We start from the raw sequence: 27,406 nt of genomic DNA on the forward strand, positions 1-27,406 counted from the left end.
AAAACTAAATTCATATTCTACATCACCAAGACACATCATAATTTATCTATAAGAATTAAAAGACAATCTAGATCAAATAACATCACTAACATCATCCATGAAGGGAAAATGAACGAAAAAGTATCGGATATAAGTGAAATTCTTGATGCTTTTAAACATCATTATGCGGAACATTATGGAACTATTAAAACTCATATCAATTTCTCAAATTTAGAACTAAACTTTCCCAAAGTCACAAAAATATCAGAAAAATTGAAGTTAGATATTCAAAAATAAACCACACATAAAGAAGTTACAGAAAGTATTAAGGAAAGTAAGTGCAATAAAGCCCCATGAATTGATGGTATTATAATAGAATTATATAAAATTTTACCAACTTCCATAACCTCAATTTTTCGTAAAACTTTACTTGAAATTCAAACACAAAACATAATACCACCTTCATGCAGATACTCACTAATTACACCTATTAAAAAGAAAATAAAGATCCCACACAATGTAACTCGTATAGACCAATATCTGTGCTTAATAAAGATTATAAATCTTTTATGTCTATCTTAGTTAATAGAATTGGGAGGGTGGCCTAATGGTTAAGGTGTTTGCCATACAAACACAAGGTGCAAGGTTTGAGTCTCACAAGGGATCATTGGCTAGGCTTAAAAAAATGGCTCGCAAGGGCAGTTAGCCTAGTACTAATCTATGAACCTCTATAATTAAAAAATCATTGATCCACATCATAAACAAAGATCAAACAGGTTTTATATATAACAGGCACACATGATAATATTCAGAGAGCATTAACCCTTATAGGTATCTTAAATAGAGAAAATCAGGAAGCTCTAATAATAGCATTAGACATAGAAAAATGTTTTGATTCACTAAACTGGGAATATCTATTTAAGGTATTAGCACTTTATGAATTTCCTCATTCCTTTATTTCATTAATAAAAATATTTACAAAAACAACTTAGCATATGTAAAACTAGGACCATTTATCTCTGAACCTGTAGTACTAACAAAAGGAACAAAGCAAGGCTGTCCCATGTCTCCTATTTTATTTGCTCTAGCTATTGAATTATTTGCCTCTTCATTTTGCTCCAATACTAAAATAAAATGTATCGATATATATATATATATATATATATATATATATATATATATATATATATATATAGACAATATAATTCTAAAATTATGTTATTTGCAGATGACATACTCCTTACATTATCCACCTCAAAAGAATCTATAAAAGAATTAGATGAACAGGTAGAAAATTTTGACTTAATTTCAGATCTTCACTTCAACAAAACAAAATCTAACTTTTCATACTGAACAAAAACAATGACTTTCTAGTAGATGGAAATAATATAATAGGTAAGCAAGTTTCCACCCTAAATTACTTAGGCATTATTCTATGGAAAATATAGAAGAAACCCTAACTATAAATTACAATAATATCATAAATAGTATGAAAGTCTATATAGTAAATTGGAATAAATATGTTTAACTTTTGAAGATAGATTACAAATAATAAAAATGATATTATTGCCGAAAATTTTATATATAGCACAAGTTATCCCTAAGATACCAGAAAAAAAACATTTTCTAAAAGAAATAAATGCACTTTTATTAAAATTATCTGGTATCCTAATAAAAATAGAGTAGCCTTCATACATCACATCAGACCATGAGATCAAGGAGGACTCAGTTTTCCAGATATTGAGATCTACATAAAAGCTTCTATATTCAGAATAATCATAAACTGGATTGATCCAAATTATTCTTCCAGTTGGAAAACCTTACATACTACTGTTTATTCAAGTGAAACTCCCATAATAAAAAAATATGTTAGATAATCAAATTAATAAACCATGGCAGATTTTATGCATAGGAATCCTACTAAACTAAAACTTACAACTTACGTCTTTAACATATTTTGAAAATGTGTTATTGCCAACACAGATATAAAGATTTGGATAGACTTAATAATTCCTTTTAGTTCCACAAAAAACCTTCATTAATAAGATACATAAGAATGTCTACCACATGGGAAACAAAAAACTTTATTTGTTGGCGGCATTGTATTAATAATCAAAAAATTGTTGACAGGCAGCAGATAAGTACATATGATATTTTGCCGTCTGATTGGCTAGTTCTTCAAAGTGTACTAATATATTCACAAGATCTGTGCAGAATAATAAATAACTTGCTTTTTAAAATCAGACCTAAATTTATAAAATAGATGAAATTATATATGATAATCACAATTGGGAAAATATCACCTCAAAATTATACAAATTATTAATAAACTATAAAGTTAAAACTCAACAAAACTATTGGAATTTTATCACCAAAGGAGATTCAATAAATATATTCATGGAGAGTAAAACAAATATATTGTGTTCTATCAAATCAACAACTAACACACAATTTTGGAGAATATATACATGGAAATTTCTGCATAAATCATTTTAGACACCTAATAAACTTGCCAAACTTGGCTTTTCCAACAATGTTATCTGTTGGAGATGCCTACAAACATGTAAAGCAGACTGGGTACACATATTCTATGATTGTATTAAAGTCAAAAAATATGGGGAAGATATTAGTAAGTTCTTACAAGCCATATTCACAGATACATTTATTTTAACTAAAACTTTAATTTTATTGAATATTAATGAAAAAAACTGAAATGAATAAAAAAATATGTATACTTATTATGGGCTATAATAGTGGTAGCTAGGGAGCGCATCACTTGAAAATGGAAATCCATCTCTGAACCATCTTTTGAAGAATTTTTAAAACTATTGAATGAAACAGCAACGATGGAAGTCAAAGTCAAGGAACTAAGGATTACTCCTAAAACATGGAATAGCAACCCATGGAAGAAGACATTATCCCTTATTGAGACATTAAAAATTTACTCAGACTCTTCTTGAAGGGGGGGAAAAAAGAGGAAGAAAAATATTTGTTTAATATCACACAAATTTGACTCAGATTGGTTTATCTTATAATCTAACTTCAGGCCAAATGTAAGTAATGCATATAGTTTACTATTCTGTTTAAATTATTAGATAAATATCAATTAAGCCATTTATAATATTTTGAAAAAAAAAATAAAAACTTTTTGAGAAAAAACTAAAGTAATTTGGATCTTTACAATTTAAATAAAGATGGAAATTCAAGTCTAGATGTGAATAAAACTGCAAACAGTAAGACTTGAAGAAAATGCATAATTCAAGATGACACATTTTATACTGCTGTTTGTTTGATCTTTTAAACCTAGATTTACGATCATACTCAAAGGGTACTAGTAAAACTAGTGTTATTGCTACTATTAGTACTACAGTTAGTATTACATCTGGTATTACTGCTATTACTACTTTGAATAATACTACTACTGCTACTGCTGCTGCTACTATTACTATAAGTACTACAAATAGGACTACATCTGCTATTATTGCTACTACTACTTTGAATGCTACTACTACTACTACTACTACTGTTAGTACAATTACTACTACATCTGCTATTACTGCTACTGCTACTTTGAATGCTAATACTGCTACTACTACTATACTCCTACAACTACTACTACTACTACAACTACTACTATTCTACTGCTTCTACTACTACTACTACTACTACTATACTACTGCTGCTGCTACTGCTGTTATTGCTACTACTAGTACAACAACAACTACTGGTATTGCTACTACTACTGCTGCTACTACCAGTTCTACTGCTAGTACTAATACTACTGCTACTTTTAGTATGAATTTATTACTAGTGCTTGTGGTATTCTCTGTAGACAAATGCACACAAGCCAGGCAGGAATACACATGATGTTACTAAATTTTGTTATATAGAAAGGCAGAAACAACTAAACTTATATCATGCAATGCATTTCAAATTTAGGAGGGTGAACACTATGTGTTGAATAAGAGCAATAACATATTTTATGGCCATTGATAATCACCAGGTGGGAAGGCAAGGGAAGAAAGAGGCTTAGTAGTTAAGGAAATTGAAAGATTAACACTAACAGGAGATACCTTTACATAGGATCATAGGCTCATAGGATCACAGGAGGTTACTAGGCTAATGGTCATGAGGCTCTTACAAGCCTAGCTAAGAGTTTATCCCCAAAAAGAAACCTCAGTCAGCACCTGTAACCCCTGTCATTGAGGGACACATGTGGAACCCCTGGGACAAATTTGTGGTTTACCATCCACTCATCAAGGTTGAGCTTGAAGAGGGTTAGTGAAGTGCTCTGTTTGACATGTATGGGAAGTCTATTCCAGAGACATGAATGGTGTCTTAATGTATACAAGTATTTTAAAAGGCTGCAAGTAAACTTAGGTTTTGAGGAGCATAGATGATTTTTCACTAGCACTAGCAATATAATTAAAATAAGTTATACCGAGTTCAAACTGATCCATAATGCTATTAGACACTATACAGAAATGTATTGTTTCAACCATTTATCCAACTGCCTATAATTACATATATTTCTTTACTCTTAAAAATACATTTGTATTTATATACAAAGGTGTGTCATCACATAAATATTCCATATTTATATATAGATGCAATACTGTGTACAGATGTGTTCATGTTTTCTTATGCATATGTCATAATAGATACATATTTGCAGTTACACATACTTTTCTTCATATTATACATAGTAGGGCATATAACTTAATTTGTGTAAAATGTTCATAGTTTATTTTTTAAATCTATATGCTTGATATAATTAAAGAAGAAACATAGAAAGTAAAAATCTGCAGACACTAATATTAAATAATCCAGAAGCCAAAGAGTGCCCCAAGTTTATGATAAGAGCTTTTGTTCCTGTCTTAACTTTGTGATGTTCTTTGGTTTCTGGATTATTTAATATTCAATATAATTAAAAAAATTTTATTACAGAATTCTGGGGTTCATGCCTTCACTTGGGCTGCTCACTTAGCCGGCTTGTCAGGCCTTTGCTTTTGTAGGTTTTCATACCTGTGTCTGCACTGGGGGACACAGAGGGTGATCCCTTTCAGGGTTGACATGTGCTCACCCAGCTCCTGCAAGATGTCAGTCTTTTTCCAGTTTGAATCTCTTAGACAAGATTCAGTTTTATGCAGGTATGAATTCCTAGAAGGTAGAGCATAATTTTTGTCTCCTTGTCAGACAAGTTCTGTGTGTGGCTTCATGTCTTCACATGTGTGGCTTTATGTCTTCACAAGTGCTGTCATCATTAGAAGTGCCAGTACCAGAATGAAGAAAGTATAAGCAGGGCTGTGGCTTACAGTCTGAGATCTACTCCGTCTAATGTGTGACATCACCCTAACCAAACCCAGTTAACCAGCAGGAGTATTAGACCTGGTACTGCTATAATTGGCAAGTTTGGTTTTAAAAAATGCTTTGTCACTATATGGTGGATAAAATCATTCATGAAATCATCAATTTTTATATTACTTAAAACTGTTAATGCTTGTGTGCCTAGCTGTTACTATCTTTTTGGAGTATTACACCGGAATGTCAGAAGGAATAATTTCTGTACATATTCTTTTTGCAGTGTAGTAGCAGTGTTATTTTTTTCTTTTGTCTTTATATTTGATGAAATAAATCCTACTTTGCATGCCAGCATCAACTTTTAGTAAATGTTTTTTGATTTTAGGTGATAAGGTGTGCCGGATGAAGTTGGATAGCAGGGGTTCTGCTTTATGATTGTTCAAAGTGGCATGGATATGACTCCATTTTTCCATTTTCTAAACATTGTCACGTTAGAGAGTAACTGAGATTATCCGCATGTTCCTGCAGACTTCTGGGGATTGCTGGTTACTGCTGTGGATTTTGCCTCTATCCCCAGTGTGTTTGCAGGTACCTGAGGTTGTGTTCATGACTGCCTGAGGCCTGGTTATGCAGACAAGTTGTCTTACACATTCATGTATCACTGAGATACATAGAAATAAGCATAAAAGGTTCTGATTTGGATACACATCATGTAAGTGACCCTGAACGTATGGGCATAAGTGTAATACTGCCATATTAACTTACTGTTACTCCAGTTAGGCAGCAAATGGCTTAGGAAACCACAGACTTTTCAAAGAAAGTAATTAATACTAGAAATATTGCAAGTTAATATCCAACAGTTCAAAATGATGTTAGATTACTTTGTTTACTTAAAGAAATTTTTCTTGACTAATGTGATGGAGAGAATTGGATGACTTACATGAATACTCTAAAACTGTAATTTTTAAATGGAAATTCATTCCAGTAGCAGTGGAAATGCATAGTGGTCACAGAAAAAGATAAGTTTATTTTTTTTCATGTAGTGATTGTGGACACATGGGAGAAATGCAGTGATTTCATTGTGAAGTACTGAAGTGCTGAGGATGTGTTATTGGCACAACATACATGTATCTTTAGTGGGAGATTCTTGAGCATCACTGCCGAATGAAAATGACAGTATTATGAATAGAAGAAAGTGGAAGGGGAAAGGATGGATCTGTTACCAAATTGCTATTGTGAATGCATTCGTAACGAATCAAACATTACTTGGCTGGACTGAGAGTCTGCAGAACTATATAATTATGGGATTTGTGCTACCTATGTATATAGTTAGGTTTTGAAATATATGCAATCAGATGCATAAAAATCTCATTATTTTCAGATGTGGTGAAGTATGATACTGTTGATAACTTATCCACCATTATGCTTGTACCCTTATTAATAAATACATTATCATTAAATATACTCAAAAGCAGTACATTCTGTTGTATAAACATTTATTAAACATTTATGCACTGTTAAAGGTTCTTTGAAGTCTAAACCAGCACACTGACATAGAGGGATAAAGCCCTGACTACAGCCTAGGTGACTCAGGTTCAGTCAGTGGTGCAGGCATCTGAGGAACTGGTGTGGGAAGATGGGCGTGGCCATCCTGAGGGAGGTGAGGCACACAGGTGCTCTTCATAGATTGTCCCTATTGATGGCTGGACATGCATGGGGGTGGGGGTGGGTGATGTCCTTAAGGGAGAAGGTGTGGGGCATTGGCTGAGTCACTGCTGAGGTGGGAGAATGCACCCAAATGCCTCCATTGCATGTTCGTTTCCTGCACATCTACAGGTGCATGTGAGGGAGAGCAGTTAGGCCATAAAGAAAAAAAAAATATTTCTTGTCAGCAATATGATGATACTAGACATACTTATATCTCCTCACCAGCCCCAAGCATGACCAGATGTCAGTCCATGGAAGAAGGAGAGCCCGGAAGATCTGGTGGACAAGAAGAGGTTCCTGGGGAAGTCAGTGGTCATGTACACTGAACCAACGATAGTTCTTCGACTTCTATAGTGCATCATTTAAAACATCTCAAAATACAAGGAAATATACTATAAAGCACACATTAATGTAACAATTGTAGCTGATTTGATAGTACTTTGTACCAAAATGTCCTATTGCAATTCAGGACACGCTTCACTCTGCAATGCAGTAGCACAAGAAGACAAGTGCATATAGATGCAATGAGGTTAAATACACAGCTGTAAAGTATGCTTGTTAAAATTTACCCTTACAACAGAACACTTACAGTATTCTTGTAGTATGAGTAGTATAAAGCATGAGGCCTTGACACTCAAAGACAGCATATGCTGTGTTGTATATTTTTATTGGGTTATTGATTTCCCAGGATGGCATGAACCATAGCTGTGGAGGCCTTGTGCTTGATATTAAAAAGGGTATTTTGTGATGTGGTGCAGTATGCCCTTTGTTAGGTACAACTACTAGCTTATAAATTGAGGTGCAAGTTCCCTCATATACAGTATGATATAACATATTTTCCATCACTATGTAAACTTTCTTTGTATATATCTCCACCTCTCCCAGTTTTACAGAATGGAGCACTGATTCTTTTTATAATCTTGCAGTATATTGATATTGTGAGATACAGGCAATAGACCTTTTCCCTGTGTCATTCAGAATGAATGGTTATCTAGGGCAATAGACACCTTGCTATGTGCCATTGCATGACTGAAAAACTGCAAGATGGCTTCCTTGTGCCAATTAATGTACATATTCATTTTTATGTGTATGTGTGGGCTAGCCTCCCCTGGGTTAACCTGACCTATGTCCAGGGCCAATGAGGAGACTAAGGACACTGACGCAACATCAGACTGCTGCTGGGGAGTGTGGCCTAATCCTCTCCCACACCATGGTAGCCTTCGTAGCTCTGAAATTGCTGCCAATGGGAGATGCATGCTTGCTACCTCACATATGCAACTTTCCAACCAAGTGGTATACAACTTGCAGTGCACATCTCATCTGGCTGTAAATGCATAATAGAATCCCCCCCCCCCCCCGGAGGGGTGACACTGGCATCACATGTTTACTTCCATCCCCCTATCTTCCCTGTGTGGTCCCTACAGTGCCCACATCACTAGTTGAATACAATTTGTCTGGGGCACTCTGAGAGCTTTGTCCCTCTGTGCTATGGTGCTGCATCCATACTACCCTGAATTCTATCCACAGCATGATTTCAGGCTCTGTGACAAACATATAACTAGCTTGATAAATATCATTATTTGCATTTAAAAGTTCATTTCTAAGTACATACTGACTTGATAAATGTGCATATCCTTTGAATGTTTATAAACTTCATTGTCTGAAAAGATGTTATTGTCCTGATAAGCATCAACAGTCACAAAAACTTCTTGTGCTGAAAACATTTTAGCATTGTTAACAGTAAATTCCATGTATGCTGAAATGGTGTTTTGGGGTTCAGCCTACCACAACTAGAAAAAAAATGCTGTCTGTACTAATATCAGTTTGTAAAGGACTGGAAGTGTGGACAAAAATGGCACAGTCATTATTTTGCACACTATCGTTATCAATATATGTGCAATATGTTATCAATAATTACTTGGTTTTGCTGTGATTGGGGATCAGTGGTCTTGTTACTTGATCTGTGGGGAGGGCCTTTTAAAGTGTTGCAGCATCATTTTTTGTTCTGAATAGGTCTTGTGATAAATAAACGAACATGCTGAATAACATTGGTGTGATTTCTTCTGCTGTATGTTATTTAACATCCTATGATGATAGCACTGAATATAATGTCTCTATGTATTGCGGTCTGTGTAATATGTGAGTTGCACTGTTGAGTTTCTATGATAGATGATGATTTGAAGCAGGCTGTTGAAAAGTGGAAGTGCTAAAGCTGCACTACCTGGGACCATGGATAAGAAATGATTCAGATCATTGTTAGGAGGTTAGCTAAGATACAAAAAAATAATGTGGATAGAAATCATTTTTTCTTTTCTAAATGGTAGTGGCAGTGGGAAGGGATATGGTATTGAGTTAATGTCTCTTGAAAGAGCCTGATGCAGTCACAATGACTGTATTGGCAGCCAGACACAAGGTGACCATTTTGTTACAGGATCTAAACTGGGACACTTGAGGGCTACCCCAGGAAGCCAGGTCTGCAATTCCATTCTCCTGACCACCATGGGAGTGAAGATAGGGCCATCATGTCATTTCGCACCAGGACTGGCAGATTGGCCTCCCGTCCTTCATCTGGCACTGGGGGGATCCCACTCTGTGAACGGCATCACTCAGGAGGCAAGAGGCCACATGCCAGGAGGCTCGAAGTGATGCACACCCATCAGCACCTGGCACCATGGGGGAGAGAGACTGAGGTGTGCTGCAAAAAGCGCAGAGATGGGAGGGCCCAGGGCCATCTCCCGTGCAAGTTTGAAAGCCCTAGGTGCAAACAAAGGGAAGAACTGGTGTCACAGAAGTCTGGATGAGGGACTGTCTGAGGCTTACTGGCCTAGCAGAATTCCAGGAGGCTGGGAAGTTCCCCTGAGAGGCTCCAAGAGCACATGCAACACTGCATGATTTGGCAGCAGTCAGGAGATATGTAACCATGGAAAAGAGCTCTCCCTCCTGGGTAGAAGTGGAAGCCTGGTGGTGGTCCATCTCGATGGAAGTCTGGAAGGGAAAGAGAGATGGAAGGTGACAGGGACAGGACAGCTCCTGCCTGGGTGAGAGGGTACAGATCATGCTCCCTCTGGGATGGAAGTCTGGAAGGGGGAGAGAGGCAGATAGTGGCAGGGCTGCGCGAGCTCCTGCCTGGGAGAGGGGAGGGTCAGGCAGAGCTCCCCACAATAGAAGTCCTTAAGGGAGCACTGGGGCAGACAGCAGCAGAGCCCGGAGAGCTCCTGCTTGGGTGAGTGGGCTCAGGCACAGCCCCCCCATATGACAGAAGTCCTTAAGGGAGTGACTGATGGACAGTGGCTGGGCCTGGAGAGCTCCTGCCTGGGAGAGTGGGGTCAGGCAGACTTCCCCATAATAGAAGTCCTTGAGAAAGCACCAGGGTGGACGGTGGAGGGCCTGGAGAGCTCTTGTTGGGGCAAAAGCATGCAACTTCACCCCATAACTAACAGCATCCTTGAAAAATCTCAAAGTCTCCAGAGCTGCTCTGGATGAGAAAGCAGGGGGACTCTGAAGCCTTCATGAGAGTGGATCTGCCCTTCAGCAGCCGAGGGAAATTCTGGAGGGGAGGACAGGATCAGAGGGAAGCTCCCCTGAGAGGGTCCAATGGCATGAGCAATCCAGCATGATTTGACAGCCTGCAGGAGACATGGAAGCAGTGGAGTCCCCCAACATGGGGGGCAGCGGCCAGGGAAGGTCTCTCGGCCAACTTGAAGGGGAGGCCTGTAGGGGTCGGCCCTGACACAAGTCAGTAAGGGGGCACCAGGCAGGTGGGTGTGAGGCCTGGAGAGCTCCTAGCTGGGTGAATGGGGTCAGGCAGAGCCCCCCTCCAACGAAGGAAGTCCTTGAGGGAGCGACTGACAGATGGCAGCAGGGCATGGAAGGCTCCTGCCAGGGTGAAGGCATCTGACATTACCCCATCCCCAATGGCATCCCTGAAAAATCGCAAAGTCCCCAGAGCTGCTCAGGATGGGAAAGCAGGGGGACTGCTGCAGTCTAAACTGGGAAATTTCTGTGTCCCAAAGACAATGTTCAGGATTCCAGGGCAGAGACTTCCAAACTGAGACTGTCCTGAAAAAAACAGGACAGTTGGTCACCTTGGCCAGACATGAAACAAACATGTGAGGATGTGTGAGAAAGAATGTTTCTTCCCATTGAATCAATGAATGTCATACACATTAGTGGAACAAAATGCAAAGCTGCGGCTGGTGAAGTCAAGGGCAAGAAAGGAGATGGAAATTTGTCTGACAGAGAGCATCAGCTGGAAAGGCTAGTTAAAAAAAGAACTCCTAGAAGTGATTATAATATCAGTTGCTGGTATGGGAGGTTCATAGGTTCATAGATAGGTACTAGGCTATCGACCCTAGGGTCTATACAAGCCCAGCCAAAAAGGTACCCTGGCTTTTGCCACCCAAGAAAATTATTTTCCTGTGCCACTATCGAGCAGTGCCACATAAGTGATCTCCGGGGTGACTTTCCTATTTCCCATCCAATCATCAAGATTTTTCTTGAAGAGTGCTAATGAGGAGCTGTGTTTGCTAAAGATGGGTAGTTTATTCCAGAGTGTGGGAAGTCGCTGGGACAGGAATCTATCCCTCTGGCATGTTCTGTTTATTGTGGTGACAAGGTTTAGGTCCGTAGAGCGTGTAGCTCAGAGGGATTGGGATTTCTTTAAGTGGGGCATGTCCAACAGCTCTGGGTTTGACATAGCTTTGTATGTTAGGCAGAGATCACCTCTGAGTAGGCGATATGCGACGGAGTAAAGCTGGAGTTTTTTGAGACAGTCTGCATAGGGCATCTGTTTTAGGCCGGTAATCCTCTTTGTGAGGTATTTCTGCGGCCTTTCCAGTTGTTGAAGATTTCTTGTAAGGTACATACCAAAAGGGACATTGTGCTCTATAATGTGTCTAATGAGTGATGAGTAGAGGGGAACAATGACCTTTTTTTTCTGGATGAGAAACCTTTTGTGATGAGGTGTGACATGTAGAAGGATTTCCTGACTACTGTGGTGATGTGATTATCAAAGGAGAGACTACTGTCCACCTGTCTCCCAAGGTCTCTTATCACACTTTCAGTGTTAAGTATACTACCACCTATGTTGTAGTTCATGAGTACAGAGTTTTTACCAAAGGGGATGACAATGCACTTTTTGGCATTGAGCTTGAGGCCATGGCTTTGACACCAGGCATCTGTCTCAGTGAGGCCCTTTTGTAGGATGTCCACATCATTAGGAGTTTCGATTATGGCTCCTAGTTTGCAGTCATCTGCGAACTTCGTTAGCCAAAGACCTTCTGTGTTAGCCTGTACTTCAGAGAAGTAGATACCAAACAGGAGAGGACCCAGGACTGAACCCTGTGGTACTCCACTTGTCACTGGTCTGAAGTCGGATTTGGAGTCTGCTACTTTCACAGTGTGGGTTCTGTCAGTGAGGCAAACCAAAAAAGACACGCAAGGTGGATCCAGTGCAAGGCTCAAACCAAAATGTCAAAACGCACAAAACGAGCCAGCACAAAGGTTTAGGCAAGCAAAAAACTACTTTACTGTGGCATGTAGATAAAAGAAATAAAAAAAACAGAAAAACTGCAAACCGGTTTCGGCCAATGTAATGGCCTTCTTCAGTGCAGAAAGAAAAAGTTAAAATGATGCATACTGATGTTCCTTATATACTGAATGATTTAAAGGGATATGTAACCAAAAAAGAAAAAAAAATTTTGTTTAGTATAAACATTTCTTCAAAACAGAAAATAATGACAAAAATAGATGTAATAATATTACATGTTATTGATCACATTAGTTCCCAGCAAAATAGGGAAAATAAGCTCAGTTCAAACCCAAAAGTACAGCAATAAGTGTATAAATATATAGTATCAACATATAGCTTTATCCACATTCATTTAACCCAGGTTTGAACAAAGCACCCAGTTTTGTAATCCATAATGCTTCCATATTATTGAGTTTTTCATGCCAGCCTGCCTTGGTGAACCTCGGCAGCTGAATCCTATCAATGATAGTGAAATGAAATTGGGCAGTTTGGTGAATCAAAGTATGCTTGTATAGGGCATTTGTTAATTTTTTAGTTCTGATAGCACTAAGGTGCTCACTTATGCGAAATCTTAATGGACGAGAGGTTTGGCCGACATAAAATGAAGTACATGTACAGGTGGCCAAATATACCACCCAATCAGAGCTACAATTACCAAAAATCCTTATGTTGAATACCCGTGAAGTGTTGGCACTTGAAAATTCTTTCATTTTGCTGATATACCTGCACGCACTGCAGTGACCACAGGGAAAGGAACCAATGAGTGGATCCCCAAACAAAGTCATTTGTGTGGTTGTTGTAGAGTGAAATTTTTTATAATATGTGAAATGTGACTTCAACGTTCTACCCCTACGGTATGAAAAAGAGCATGTCTCAGGTAATATGTCAGATAATGACTCATGTGCTCTCAAAATACCCCAATGATTATCAACAATATTTCTAAATGAAGGGGTATTATTGCCATAAGTAACTGTGAATCTGATAGGTTGTACTTTGGAATCAGTAATCACCCCATGTTCATGTTTATATGTTAGTAATTGGGACCGTGGCATATGTCTGACCTCCTGGATGGTTTTATGAAGTTGACATCTGTTATATCCCCTCTGAATAAATCTGTCACAAAGATCTCGACTTCATAAATGTCGACTTCATAAAACCATCCAGGACGTCAGACATATGCCACGGTCCCAATTACTAACATATAAACATGAACATGGAGTGGTTACTGATTCCAAAGCACAACCTATCAGATTCACAGTTGCTTATGGCAATAATACCCCTTCATTTAGAAATATTGTTGATAATCATTGGGGTAGTTTGAGAGCACATGAGTCATTATCTGACATATTACCTGAGACATGCTCTTTTTCATACTGTAGGGGTAGAACGTTAAAGTCACATTTCACATATTATAAAAAATTTCACTCTACAACAACCACACAAATGACTTTGTTTGGGGATCCACTCATTGGTTCCTTTCCCTGTGGTCACTGCAGTGCGTGCAGGTATATCAGCAAAATGAAAGAATTTTCAAGTGCCAACACTTCACGGGTATTCAACATAAGGATTTTTGGTAATTGTAGCTCTGATTGGGTGGTATATTTGGCCACCTGTACATGTACTTCATTTTATGTCGGCCAAACCTCTCGTCCATTAAGATTTCGCATAAGTGAGCACCTTAGTGCTATCAGAACTAAAAAATTAACAAATGCCCTATACAAGCATACTTTGATTCACCAAACTGCCCAATTTCAATTCACTATCATTGATAGGATTCAGCTGCCGAGGTTCACCAAGGCAGGCTGGCATGAAAAACTCAATAATATGGAAGCATTATGGATTACAAAACTGGGTGCTTTGTTCAAACCTGGGTTAAATGAATGTGGATAAAGCTATATGTTGACACTATATATTTATACACTTATTGCTGTACTTTTGGGTTTGAACTGAGCTTATTTTCCCTATTTTGCTGGGGACTAATGTGATCAATAACATGTAATATTATTACATCTATTTTTGTCATTATTTTCTGTTTTGAAGAAATGTTTATACTAAGCAAAAAAAATGTTTTCTTTTTTTTGGTTACATATCCCTTTAAATCATTCAGTATATAAGGAACATCAGTATGCATCATTTTAACTTTTTCTTTCTGCACTGAAGAAGGCCATTACATTGGCCGAAACCGGTTTGCAGTTTTTCTGTTTTTTTTATTTCTTTTATCTACATGCCACAATAAAGTAGTTTTTTGCTTGCCTAAACCTTTGTGCTGGCTCGTTTTGTGGGTTCTGTCAGTGAGCCAATTGGCAACCCATCTTGTGACATAAGGATTTATACCTAGTTTAGTGAGTTTATCTATAATTCCAGAGTGGGGGATGATGTCAAAAGCCTTGGCAAGATATAGATAGGCTGTGTAAACCACCTTACCCTCGTCTATGGCTTTGGTGACTGCTTCAAAGAAGTCTGTCAGGTTTAGGAGACATGATCTACCTTTTACAAACCTGAACTGTGTGGGGTCCAGAGTTTGGAGATTACCAATGTCTTTGTTTATAAGTTCCATGATGATATGTTCCATGGCCTTGCAGACCAGGCTCGTCAGGCTAATGGGGCGGTAGCTCCCGGGGTCCATGGTGGCTCCCCCCCTTGTTGAGTGGGATAACCGTCGCTGTGCACCATTCTGTGGGCAAAAAGCCTGAGGTGAGGCTATGATTGAACATGGTACTTAGGTGGGGTGCCAGTTCATTCTGTAGTTCATGTAGAATGCAGCCTGGGATGTTGTCTGGTCCCATGGATGCTGTGTTCTTGGCTTTGGAGAGTGTGTTTTTTACCTGTGCAGCTGTGATTACAGGAACTTTACATTCTTCCGGTATAGAGATGAGCCCTTTAGGGGGTGAGAGAGGGGTAAGGTTAGCACTGAACCTGTCTGCCAGGATGTTGGCAATATCAGTTGGGTCTGTATATTTAGTGCCATTGTGCTATAACTCAGAGCAGATCTGAGTGTTGCCATTGAGATTCTTGACATAGCTATAGAATGCTTTGTGGTTGTCTTTAAAATCAGTGGTGATTTTATTTTCTTAACTAGCTTTGGAGGATTTTATCAGGGATCTTAGCTTCTTACTGAGGCTGACAAGGGAGCTCCTCCACTCATTGGATTTTACTCTCTTTTGCAACAGTTTCTTCCTTCTGTTGTACAGTTTGTTTATGGCAGGGGATCACCAGATTGGCTTCCTTTTTTTGGAGGATAGCATCTTGGTTCTGTTTGGGATAGCACGATCCATGCATTCATGTTAAGTGTTTATAAAATGCAATTGTGTAGGATTCAGTAGTTGTAACTGTATTGTCCATCTGCATGGGTATCATGAAGTTCACCACTTCTGTCTTAAGAAGCATGAAGTTGGCTTTGGAGACATTTTTTACCATGGTTTCCTTAATGGGGGGGTGAGGGCAGGATGTGGATATCTAGGGTGATTAGCTTATGGTTGGATCGGACCAATGAGGCATTGACTTCAGGTGTGCAACACCGGCCACTCATGTTGGTAATGACTAGATCTTGGATATTGTTGCCCCTGGTGGAGGTGTGGATAAGCTGATCCAGGGCACTGGTGTTTATGAATTCCAGAAAGCATTGAGTGAAGGAGTTGGTACATGAGTAGTTTTCCCAGTTAATGGTGGGGTAGTTGAAATCACCCATTATTAGGGTGTTTGGTTGAACCCTAATATTTTCCAGTACATCAAGAAAAGAGGAGTGGGAATCCTGGTGCATGGTGGGGGATCTGTACCAAGCTACAATTTGGATTGCAGTTTTGCCCAGAGTTAGTTGCTCTTGGATAGCCTCGGATGCATTATGCTGAGCAACTAGCCTGGAGGTATGGATATCCTTAATGAATATGGACACACCTCTGCCTTTGGTGTTCCGGTCCAGGTTACATGGCCGAAAAGTGTGGTTTGAGCTATAGCCTGGTAGTGCAGCGGTGCTCTCTGAAGCCTTGAACCAAGTCTCAGTCACTGCACAGATATCAATGTTCTCCATTTTAAGGAGTGCCTCGAGTAAGTGCATTTTGAGATTTAGACTTCTAGCATTGAGTAGCATCACCCTCAGTTTTTGCTTGCCTGTTCCTGTTATGGTGGTGAATTTGTCATTTGAACCTTGCCTAAAAAAGGCACTACAGGGGAGGCAAGAACCTTAGCCAGTATCCGGAATCTCAGGGGTGACAGGTGCAGGCCATCTCTGGCAAAATATCATGGTCTGTTGACCATGTCATCACAAGCAGACAAATACTGGATCCCTTTAGAGTGACACCAAAAGCTTAGCCAATTGTTGAAGTCCATAATTTTGTCCTTGTACTGCGGTATCATTCTGGGTGATGGCAGAATGCTACTCAGGGCTAGGGTCATACCTGCCTGGGCTACAAGATCGGAGAGCTCTTCCATGTCTCTTTTCATGTAGTCCAGGGAGGTACATCTCAGGTTGTTCACACCAACATGCAAAATGACAGTCATATTTGTACTTGTTGTGGAGTGACTTGAGTGCGTGGGTTATTTGGTGGATCCTGGCACCCGACAGGCAGCTGACAGTAACCTTCTCCTTGTTTAGCCTGGTGAGTGGGACATCAGTGTGCCTGACTGTAGAGTCACCTATGACTAGTGTCTTGGGTACGTTGTTTTGCCTTATTGGCTGTGGTTGAGTGGCACATTGAGTCTGTGGGCTATGTGTCATTTGGGTTGTGTTGGGGGGTGGAGGTTGCTTGCATTTCTGCTTTGGAGGTCCATGTTGCTTGAGCAGATTATTATTGAGAGCCTCTGCGAATGTTTTTGTGTTTCTATGTGTGGATTTTGGTGGTGTAGATTTAGTGAGACTATGTGATGAGTGTGGTGTGGTGCAAGTGTTTACCTTCTCCTCTTGACTGTCAAGTTCAGCCTTGGTTGGAGAGAGCTTTACCTCCAGTTTGGCTATATAAGTGCATCTCTCACAGGTTGCAGTGTCGGGTGGTAGGAGGAGAGGGTTGTCTGTGTACATGAGGCAATTTCTACATTGCCCCAAGATGCCCAGATGCATCAGATAGACAGAAGAGAACACTGGGAGCTGATCCTTGGACATGCCTGAATAAAAAAACTATTTTCCTCTAGATAATTGAGGAAAGTGAGTACAAGAGCTGTTTTTCTCTAAGTAAGTGAGAAAAGTAAGTACCAAAACTGTTTTCCTCTAAGTAATGAGGAAGGTTGAGTGCTGTAATAATTAATAGCTTATTTAGTGCTTACAAGTTCTGAACAAGTGCTGATCACGAATAAACAAATTCAAGTGCTAAAACTAAGAATATGTATCTGCACTAAACTAGTTACAGGAAAGGGGGGAAACAAGTGCAAATGTGGGCTTTTAAATCAGAAAGTTGAGAGAGATGGAAAAACTGACCAAACAGCCAATAACTACAATTTCTGGGCCAGAACCACTCCTTATGTGGTAGATAGGTTACCTAGTGCTTACCACTCCCACTGATAAGCTAGAAGGCTTCCCTCCAACACAGAAAGCTTGGGGGCTCAGAAGCTTACATACAGTCCTGCATACAGCAAATCTGAATCTGGACTACACTAGTTACAGGAAAGGTAGGAAACAGTCTAAATTTTTTTTCTTTATACAGAAAAGTAGCTAAAACAGCAGTAAAAACAATTCAAATGCAGTGCAAGCTAGCACGCTTGAGTATGTAGCAATATTAGACCAAACAGTTTAAAAAATGCAATTAAATTAAAAATGACTAAAAACAAGTGCAGAAGGAGTCTGTTAGGTAGAATGAGGTAAAGAGATGGGACTGGGGGAGTGTCCCAGATCAAATCTACAGTGGGGGCGGGCAACTGCAAAAGCTTCCAAATTTAAACAAGATAGGGAGGGTGGGTAGCAGAAAAACAACACCTTCAGCAGAGATCTGAAAAACTATACAGTGAAGCAAAAATAGTGCACAACTCTGAAGTCAGCCAGCAATGATATAAAATTAGTCAAGCAACAATTAACAGTACATGACTCTGAAGTGCCAGAAAAATATACTTAGCTCTGTATATCTCCAGATAGTTTGAAGAGCACTCTGTCAGGACACAGGAAGGCTCCAGCAATGATATGCAGGCTGTTACTAAGAGGGTCTAATTTTATGCAAGTAATCCTTGAGATAGTCAGATTACATACAGGACGTAAAACCAGTTATACCAACTTAAGACACAGAGAAATAGGGGGAGGTGGGGAAAAACACCTTCAGCAGAGATCTGAACAACTATACAGTAAAGCAAAAATAACAGTGCACAACTCTGAAGTCAGTCTGCAATGATATAAAATTAGTCAAGCAACAATTATCAGTACACAACTCTGAAGTGTCAGAAAAATATATTCAGCTCTGTATATCTCCAGATAGTTTGAAGAGCACTCTGTCAGGACACAGGAAGGCTCCAGCAATGATATGCTCCAGGTTGTAGACAAACAAGCCCAACTAAAGTTTTTTATTAAATATAAGTTATGAAAGTGTGTGACTATTAAAATGTATATGCAAACTGCCTATGTGAGCACACGTGATGAATTTTCTTCATACCACACAGCAGTGCATCTGCTTCCTGTATGTAGCTTTGAGTCTTGCTGTAGCTGTTTGTGTGTGTCTCATCCCATTTTCCTTTTGCTGTGTGGGGGAGGGGGTGAACTTTTGGAAATGCGCACACACACACACACACACACACACACACACACACACACACACACACACACACACACACACACACACACACACACACACACACACACACACACACACACACACACACACACACACACACACACACACGCACACCCCTGGATATATATGTATGTCTGTCTATCTGTCTTATCTAGCTATCTATATATCTACGTAACTGTCTTTGTTTGTCTCTCTTATCTACCTGGCTATTCAGCTATATAAAATGTCAAGTATATTGCCAATCAAAACATTAATGAAGGCTGATGAATGCTCAGATAAATGCAGGCCAGGATTCACAGAGAATGGTGCAGCAGTGCAGCTTGCCTTGCAGTAATCGTGCAAAGCTGTGGTGCTGTGCCATTCTGAGATTCATAAATTAGGCATATTACAAGAGCAACATTTCATTACTGGTGAATGTGTTTGACAATGAAATGCTCAATTTAAAACCGTCTCCTTTCACCTGAGCAGAATCTCTACCATTAAAATGCATAAGTGCATGTCTCTACCTATTACAGTACATTTATGCATTGTTTTACATTGTTCTTTAGGCTAATTTACATAATACATGTTGTAGGGGGCCTTTACTGTGCAAGTATGCTGAATGACCAGCATGCCACCAGGCTACTCATAGGTCACATTGTCTTGGATCCTACCCCTGACAACTGCATTTTAAATACCAGGTGAAACTCACTCTAACAAGTAGCATGGAGCTGCACTTAAAACAACAGGAGGCTGTATGACCTGAACAACTCGCCTAGTATGCCAACTACACTGGACAGCTTTGCATACTGGGCAACTTGTCAATAAATTTCAGCCTTATTTTTATTATGTTTATGCTTTGCTTCATCAATATAATTTTACAGTGGAAATGAAATATGTTCACTCAGCTCTTCCTGAAATAACCAACTTCACTGCAGTATAAGAAAGTTATTTTGTCCTGTATTCTAAAATCCTCTCTATCATACCATTCTAAGCTAAGGTATGTTGCTATATAAATTTGTCCTTTTTTCAAGTATGTTCTTTAAGACTACTAATATGCTGATTGTAGAACCATTTAATTATTTCAATGAATCGATTCTGAGTAAACATTCTGTAAACATTTTAGTTAACTATATATTGGCACATTCCATTGGTTTTACGTTTTATAAACAACATTTCTATTTTCTTCAGGTCAATGTAAGTGCAAACCTATCAAGCCTACTCAAAGAACGTATGTACAAAGAAATTATAACTATGGTAAGTTTAGTTACCTTACATTATTTGAAATTTGCAAGATTGTGTCAGGATCTGTCTTTTCATGGGTTTACAAGTAGCGTTAAATTATAAGGGTAAAACTGTTGTGGAACTGATGCAAAACTTCTTTCAGAAAAGCTTGGTTACTGTTCATCATAAAATCTCTTGCTGAACATTTATTTTTGCAGAGGAGTTTAAAATAATTTAGCACAGGATTATTGCAATGTTTTAATGGTGTGGCTAAAAATGATGGACCCAGTGGAAAAAAATAAGATGCAAGGGAGGAAAAATTATGAAAGTTTCTGCATGCGAGCATAGTTACAACATGAAGAATAAAGAATACTATTTGCTTTTATGCAGCAACTGTAAAAAATTCCTTTCTTGTTTAAGAATGGTTGTACAATATGGCCGAATGATGTACATTCATTCATTGTCATCAAGGTATATCCTTCAAATATCAAAATCTTCAAACTACATGGTGGTCATGCTGTCATTGATACAGATTCCCAAATTTCCTTAAAGAAGTCAGTATGTATGGGTGCCACGGTGGCATCTGTTACTAGTGAACCTTTAACTTGATAAGTTTTCCCACATGCCAGGAGAACACTTGTGATAAGAATGTGGTCTAGTAATTGAAACACAATTTCTTTAGACACAGTACCCAATTTGAAGCCAACATGCAATGCCTTCTGATTGCTGATGGCTCATATTATGATTGTGTGTGTACAAACATATCCTAAGTTGGCTAAAATCACTCTCTCTGTTGTTGAATATCTTTTAAAATGTTAAATGTTGTATAACAAACTTAAAGATGGGCATTTATGAGGACCAGTGGCTTGCACCCTTCTTGGCTGTGTGACGAATCCTGTCGAAATGTACACAACAAATGTTATCATTGTTCTTTTGATATTCAAAGTTTGCTACCTAGAACACATTTTGGCATTAACTCCTCACCACCAGTAAATATTGCCATTTCTTCACCCTTGGCCCTGGTATCCCAAATTACCTTGTGTATGAGGGGAGGTAGAACGGGTCTTTCTAGAAATGATTAGCCTTACCTTGACTCATCTTGGAAGGTCATGGGGACTGAGATTCATTTAGTGACTGAAGCTAATGTAGCCCAACAGTTCAGATTTTCAGCATGCTTGTACCCTAACTTCCCCACACCTCCTATGTCCTGTACTATGACCCCACATGTCCTATCAGATTTTCAGCATGTCTGTACCCGTGCTTCCACACATATCCTACTAGACTTTCTGCATTCCTGTACCATAATCTCACATGTCCTATCAGATTTTCAGCATGCCTGTACCGTAGCTTCCCCACACATTCTATTAGACTTTCTGCATTCCTGTACCATAACCCCATGTGTCCTATCAGATTTTAAGCATGCCTGTACCCATGCTTCCCCACACATCATGTTAGGCTTTCTGAATTCCTATACCATAACCCCACATGTCCTGTCAGATGTTCATCGTGTTTCACTGCTGCAGTCATTACACTTGGGTTATCCTGCCATCAGGCGGTCCTGCAGTCAGCCAGAGTTCCAAAGTCTTGGTCTGGCATCGGTTGCTGTCGCCTCTTCCCTGACGACAGTGCGTCAGGGGTATATAAGAAGCAGCCGATGCCATTTTCTTCAGTCTTTCTTGCCGCACGGTGCCCGAAGCAAAAGTAGTTTGCAAGTGCCGGTCGGCTGACTCCTGAGATATCAAATTCGATTTTCAGAACAGAAGTCTTCAATAAAGCTAAGTACCCCGTTGGGGAAACTTTTTCTTGCCTCAGACCGATGTCAGTAAAAGTTAATAATTGTATTTCTTGTGAGAAGCAAATACCTCATAAGGATTTTCATTCTTACTGTATTCCATGCCGAGGCCCAGATCACAGTGTCACTAGTTGTCGGTTTTGTGCTAGATTTAACAAACGCACTATTAAATGGTTTGATTTTGCTCGCCATTACTTTGGCCAAAGGTTTAATTATACCATGCCGTCAGAACAACCGACGACCGCAATTCGCAAAAAATGCAAGGATAAGGACAGGCATCCGAGGCCTAAAACTGACGACGAAACCTCTTCTAGGCCAGTCGCCGGTTTGCCGGTTCTCAGTGAGGCGCTTTCGCAGCCCCTGACACCCGCTACCTCAGAGCCACAGGCCACTGCCGACTCCCACGTGGAGGTGCCTAGGCCTCTGGATACTCAAGGTGTTGGGCCTACGGAGACTAACCCTTCAGATGGGTCCGGAGCAGCTGAGCAGGCATCAGCTTCTGAGGGTGTTTTTAGACCTTCACAACTTACCATTGCACCTACAGCCAAGTCTAAAACTACATTAAAGACAAAGAAGCAAGTACAGCATTCACCTGGACAGGCCTCCATGCCTAAAAAGCAGATGCTCAAAATGGCCGAAGACTTAATTACTCTGATCAGGGGTTCCCATCTTCCCCTGACAAAAGGCCTAGGCAGGATACAGACTATGATTCCTCTGACCAGGTTTCTATTTATTCTGATTTCTCTTCAGACCAGGGATATTCTTTACCTCCCTATGAGGACTCAGATGCTGAAGAATCAATTCCTTCAGCCTCTCCTCCTGAGGATTATTCTTTTGGGGAAACTTTACATACCATGAGGGAGCATTTCCATTGGGAGGACCAGGATTACTCAGAATCCAAGAAAAGACTCAGAGACTTTCTTGTATTGCCTCAGCACAGGCCCCTTGCTATTCCGCCAGTGTTGGATATTGTGGATGATGTGTTCTCTCAATCCAGCTTAAATCCTGATTCTTTACCCCCTGCTCCAGTCAAGCCGGACAGGTACTACAGAGTCCCTGACTCTCACAAATTTCTTTATAAAAACCCTGTTGCTGACCCAGAAACTATTTCCCAGGGTCCCAAAGGGGTAAAGGCTTCCACGGCTAAAAATCCAGTTCCCTCTGACAGGGATTCTAGAGCATTAGACAGATGGGGGAAGAAAGTTTACACCTCTGCAACTTTAGCAGTGAGAGTTTTAAACTGCCAGTTTCACATGCTTAAATATCAACAATATTTACTGTCTCAGTTAAAACAGAAAATGAGTACAAGTGCAGAACAACCTGACTATAAGGAAATGCAGGATTTATTGCATGCAGCTGAACAAGTGGGAAAGCATAATTTGCAATGTGGTTTTGATTCATTAGAGGCTTCTTGTAGAGCAGCAGTTACAGGATCTGTGATTCGAAGGCATGCTTGGTTAAAAGAACAAAGTTTACCAGATCATGTTAAGGCAAAATTATTGGATGCTCCTTTACAGTAGGATATTTTATTTGGTGTCAGGGCAGAAGAGGTATTAAAGAAAATGGAGGATAAGGCAAAATCTATGCAAACAGTGAAGGATTTCTTACAGGTACAGCCACCTCAATTTAGCAGAAATTGGCCTACAAAAAATTGGTCCTTTCCAGTGTCAGACAGGCCACAAAGAGGCAGATACAGACGCCCAAGAGGCAGATCTCAGCCCCAAGGCTCTTACAGACCACGACAGTGAGGTGCTTCAACCCCAAAAGGAGGGGAAGACAAGTCACAGCCTTACAAGAAACAGTCCCAATGACTTCCCCCTTCCAATGCCAAGCTCTTCCCTTTTGGCAGCTTCCTTAAGGGGGAAACTAGCATTTTTCACAAAACTGGCAAGCAGTCACCCAAGACAAATGGGTTCTGAATATTGTGTCTCAAAGTTACAGGTTTCACTTTCACACTTTACCAAGGCTAAAAGGAATGCCAGACCTGCCACAAAATCATTGGGCAGAGGCACAAAAGCAAATTACAGCCCTCATGGACATGAGAGCTATTCAAAAAGTGCCACAGCAGCAACAAGGACATAGATTTTACTCAGGACTCTTGCTGGTCCCCAGAAAGGACAAAGACTGGAGACCCATACTAGACCTGTCTACTCTAAATACTTACCTGGATGTTCTGAAATTCAAAATGCTGACACTACAGCAGCTCCTTCCCATATTGGGCAGGAAAGCTTGGCTTGTTACTTTGGACCTCAAAGAGGCATACCTGCATGTCCCTATCAGACAAAATTGCAGAAGATACCTCAGATTCATAGCTGGTTCAATGCACTACCAATTCTCTGCACTGCCCTTTGGCTTATCTACTGCACCCAGGGTCTTCACAAAGTGCCTGGCACCAGTAATTGCATTTTGCAGACAAAAAGGAATTCAAATATATCCATACCTGGACGACTGCCTGATTCAAGCAGAGAGCAAGGACATTCTTCTAAGGCATCTGGCGTTTGTAAAAAGGTTGCTAATTTGCCTAGGGTACACAGTAAATGAAAATAAGTCAAAACTAGTACCCTCTCAAGAGATAATATTCCTGGGTGCCAGCTTAAATACAACGGCCCAGATGGCTTATCTCACGCCAGACAAACAAGGACAACTGACTCAGTATTTTCAATTGATGGAAACCAAGTCCCAACTCCCTGCAAGAAAAATTCTGCAGGCCTTGGGATTCATGGCATCCTGCATACTACTAATTCCATATGCCAGACTGCATATGAGGAAACTACAATGGTACCTAAAAAGTGTTTGGACTCAACACTCTCACAGCTTGAAAACAGTAATACCACTAATTCCCAGCCTACAACAGGAGTTTCGATGGTGGGCACAGGCATGTCACCTCAACAAGGGTCAGCCTTTCACTCTTCCCACAGCCAGGCAGACTTTAACAACAGATGCTTCGGATTACACCTGGGGAGCACACATGGCAGGAAAGTGTATTCAGGGCAAATGGACCACAGACAAAATGCACCTTCACATCAATCAAAATAGATGTTGGATGTACAAAATGCCCTAACAGCTTTCAAGGACCTTCTGCAGCCAGGACAATTATTATTAAAGACAGACAACACCACAGTAATGTGGTACATAAACAAGCAAGGAGGCACTCATTCTTACCCCCTATGCAGGCAAGCCATGACCTTGTGGAATACAGCTCTAACTTACAAGTTCATCTGCAAGCACAATTCCTGCCAGGAAAGAAAAATACTCTGGCAGATGACTTAAGCAGAAACATCATGGATCCTCACGAGTTGAAATTAAATCCACAAGTCTTCAGCATGATAATGCAAAAATGGGGGTGCCCGGATATAGATTTTTTTGCCTCCCCACTGAATTGCCAACTACAAAAATTCTGCACAAGGACTTATCACACACAAGCATGGAAAGTGGATGCTCTTTCGTTCAGCTGGAAAAGCCTAAAAGTTTATGCCTTCCCACCTCTGCCTCTCCTTTCAAAGGTACTCCTAAAAGCCAGACAAGAAAAATCACAGATGATTCTGATTGCTCCAGACTGGCCACGCCAGCATTGGTACCCAATCTTAAAGAACTTAGCTCAAGGCCCACCTTGGATTTTGCCTCAAATTCCACACCTACTGACTCAACAAAACAATCAGATCCTGCACAGTCAGCTCAAAACCTTAAACCTGGCTGCATGGCAGATACATTAGCCAAACAGACAACACCTCTCTAAAGCTGTTATGGATGTCATTTTGGAGGCCAGGAGGCCTAGCACCAGGAAATCTTATTCAGAAAAGTGGAAGAGATTCTGTGCCTGGAACCAGGCTCAAAGCCTTGACCCTCTTGTCCCTAACATTCCTCAGATACTACAATATTTAACTGAGATGCTGGACAAAGGACTATCCTTTTCATCCATTAAGATCCACGCCTCTGCCATATCGGCTCATTACAACACAGATCCTCCTGTTTTCTCTCATCCATTGCTAAAGCAGTACCTCAGAGGGGCTAAAAACATAAGACTGCCCTGGAGAGCACCAACACCTACTTGGGACCTCAATTTTGTCTTGGAAAAGCTCACTTTACCTCCTTTTGAGCCAGCCAATTCAGCAGAATTAAAATATGTATCATGGAAAACTGCTCTGCTCCTGGCAATAACCTCAGCACGAAGAGTCTCCGAACTACAGGCACTAATGGCAGTGGTGCCTTTCATCATTTTTCACCAAGACAGGGTTTCTCTAAGAACAAACCCTTCTTTTATGCCTAAGGTGGTATCCAGTGTGGCCCTTAACCAAACTATTCACTTGCCAACTTTTTATCCAAATGCCCAGAATAAAGGGGAGAAACTTCTACATTCCTTGGACATACACAGGCAATTACGCTTCTACTTGGACAAAACAAAAGCTTTCAGAAAAAACTGAACAATTGTTTGTATCATATGCTGCAGGATCACAGGGAAAGGCTATTTCAAAGCAGACCATTTCAAAGTGGATAGGACACTGTATCCGGTTCTGCTACACACAGCATGGGAAACCTGTACCATCTAACATCAGGCCACATTCCACCAAGGCAACTGCCACTTCTACTGCCTACCTTAGAGGAGTACCTACCAAAGACATTTTGGAAGCTGCAACTTGGAGTTCAGTGCACACCTTTACCAGGCATTACCACTTGCCTCTTTATTCTAGATCCAGAGCTGGCTTTGCCACTGCAGTGCTGCAGGGCCTCATAGCCACACCAAATCCTCTATAGAACCAGCTACCCTGACTCAGCTTTGGGATTCTTCCCAAGTATAATGACTGCAACAGTGAAACACGATGAACATAGTACAGTTTTGTACCTACCATAAATGTAGATGTTCGAGTGTCTTCACTGCTGCAGTCCTGGTTACCCACCCACCATCCCCTCTTTCTTAGCTGGGTCTTATCTATACATTTCTACACTGTACTACCTATGTGGTGTATTTGCTGGTTACTGAAGGTTTTGTTTTTACCTTATTGTATGTTTTGTAAGCAATATGTATTGCCTATCTCTTTGGGGGCACCTGACATCTGGGGCAAGAAAAACTGAAGAAAATGGTGTCGGCTGCTTCTTATATACCCCTGATGCACTGACGTCAGGGAGGAGGTGACAGCAACTGACGCCGGACCAAGACTTTGGAACTCTGGCTGACTGTGGGACCACCTGACG

At 40.1% G+C, this 27,406-nt stretch overlaps 1 protein-coding gene across 1 annotated transcript in view; it reads left to right on the top strand.

The window, feature by feature from the left end:
• Positions 1 to 27,406, top strand: part of FRZB (frizzled related protein) — a 481,266-nt gene that overhangs the window by 238,779 nt on the left and 215,081 nt on the right. The window contains exon 3 of the mRNA XM_044075249.1: positions 20,392 to 20,457. Within this exon, the coding sequence (XP_043931184.1) occupies positions 20,392 to 20,457 (66 nt within the window). The remainder of the gene's footprint in view (positions 1 to 20,391; positions 20,458 to 27,406) is intronic.

The sequence above is a fragment of the Protopterus annectens genome, chromosome 6.part0 (assembly GCF_019279795.1).
Source record: "Protopterus annectens isolate FY-2018-M chromosome 6.part0, PAN1.0, whole genome shotgun sequence".
In the NCBI taxonomy this organism is placed as follows: domain Eukaryota; kingdom Metazoa; phylum Chordata; order Ceratodontiformes; family Protopteridae; genus Protopterus; species Protopterus annectens.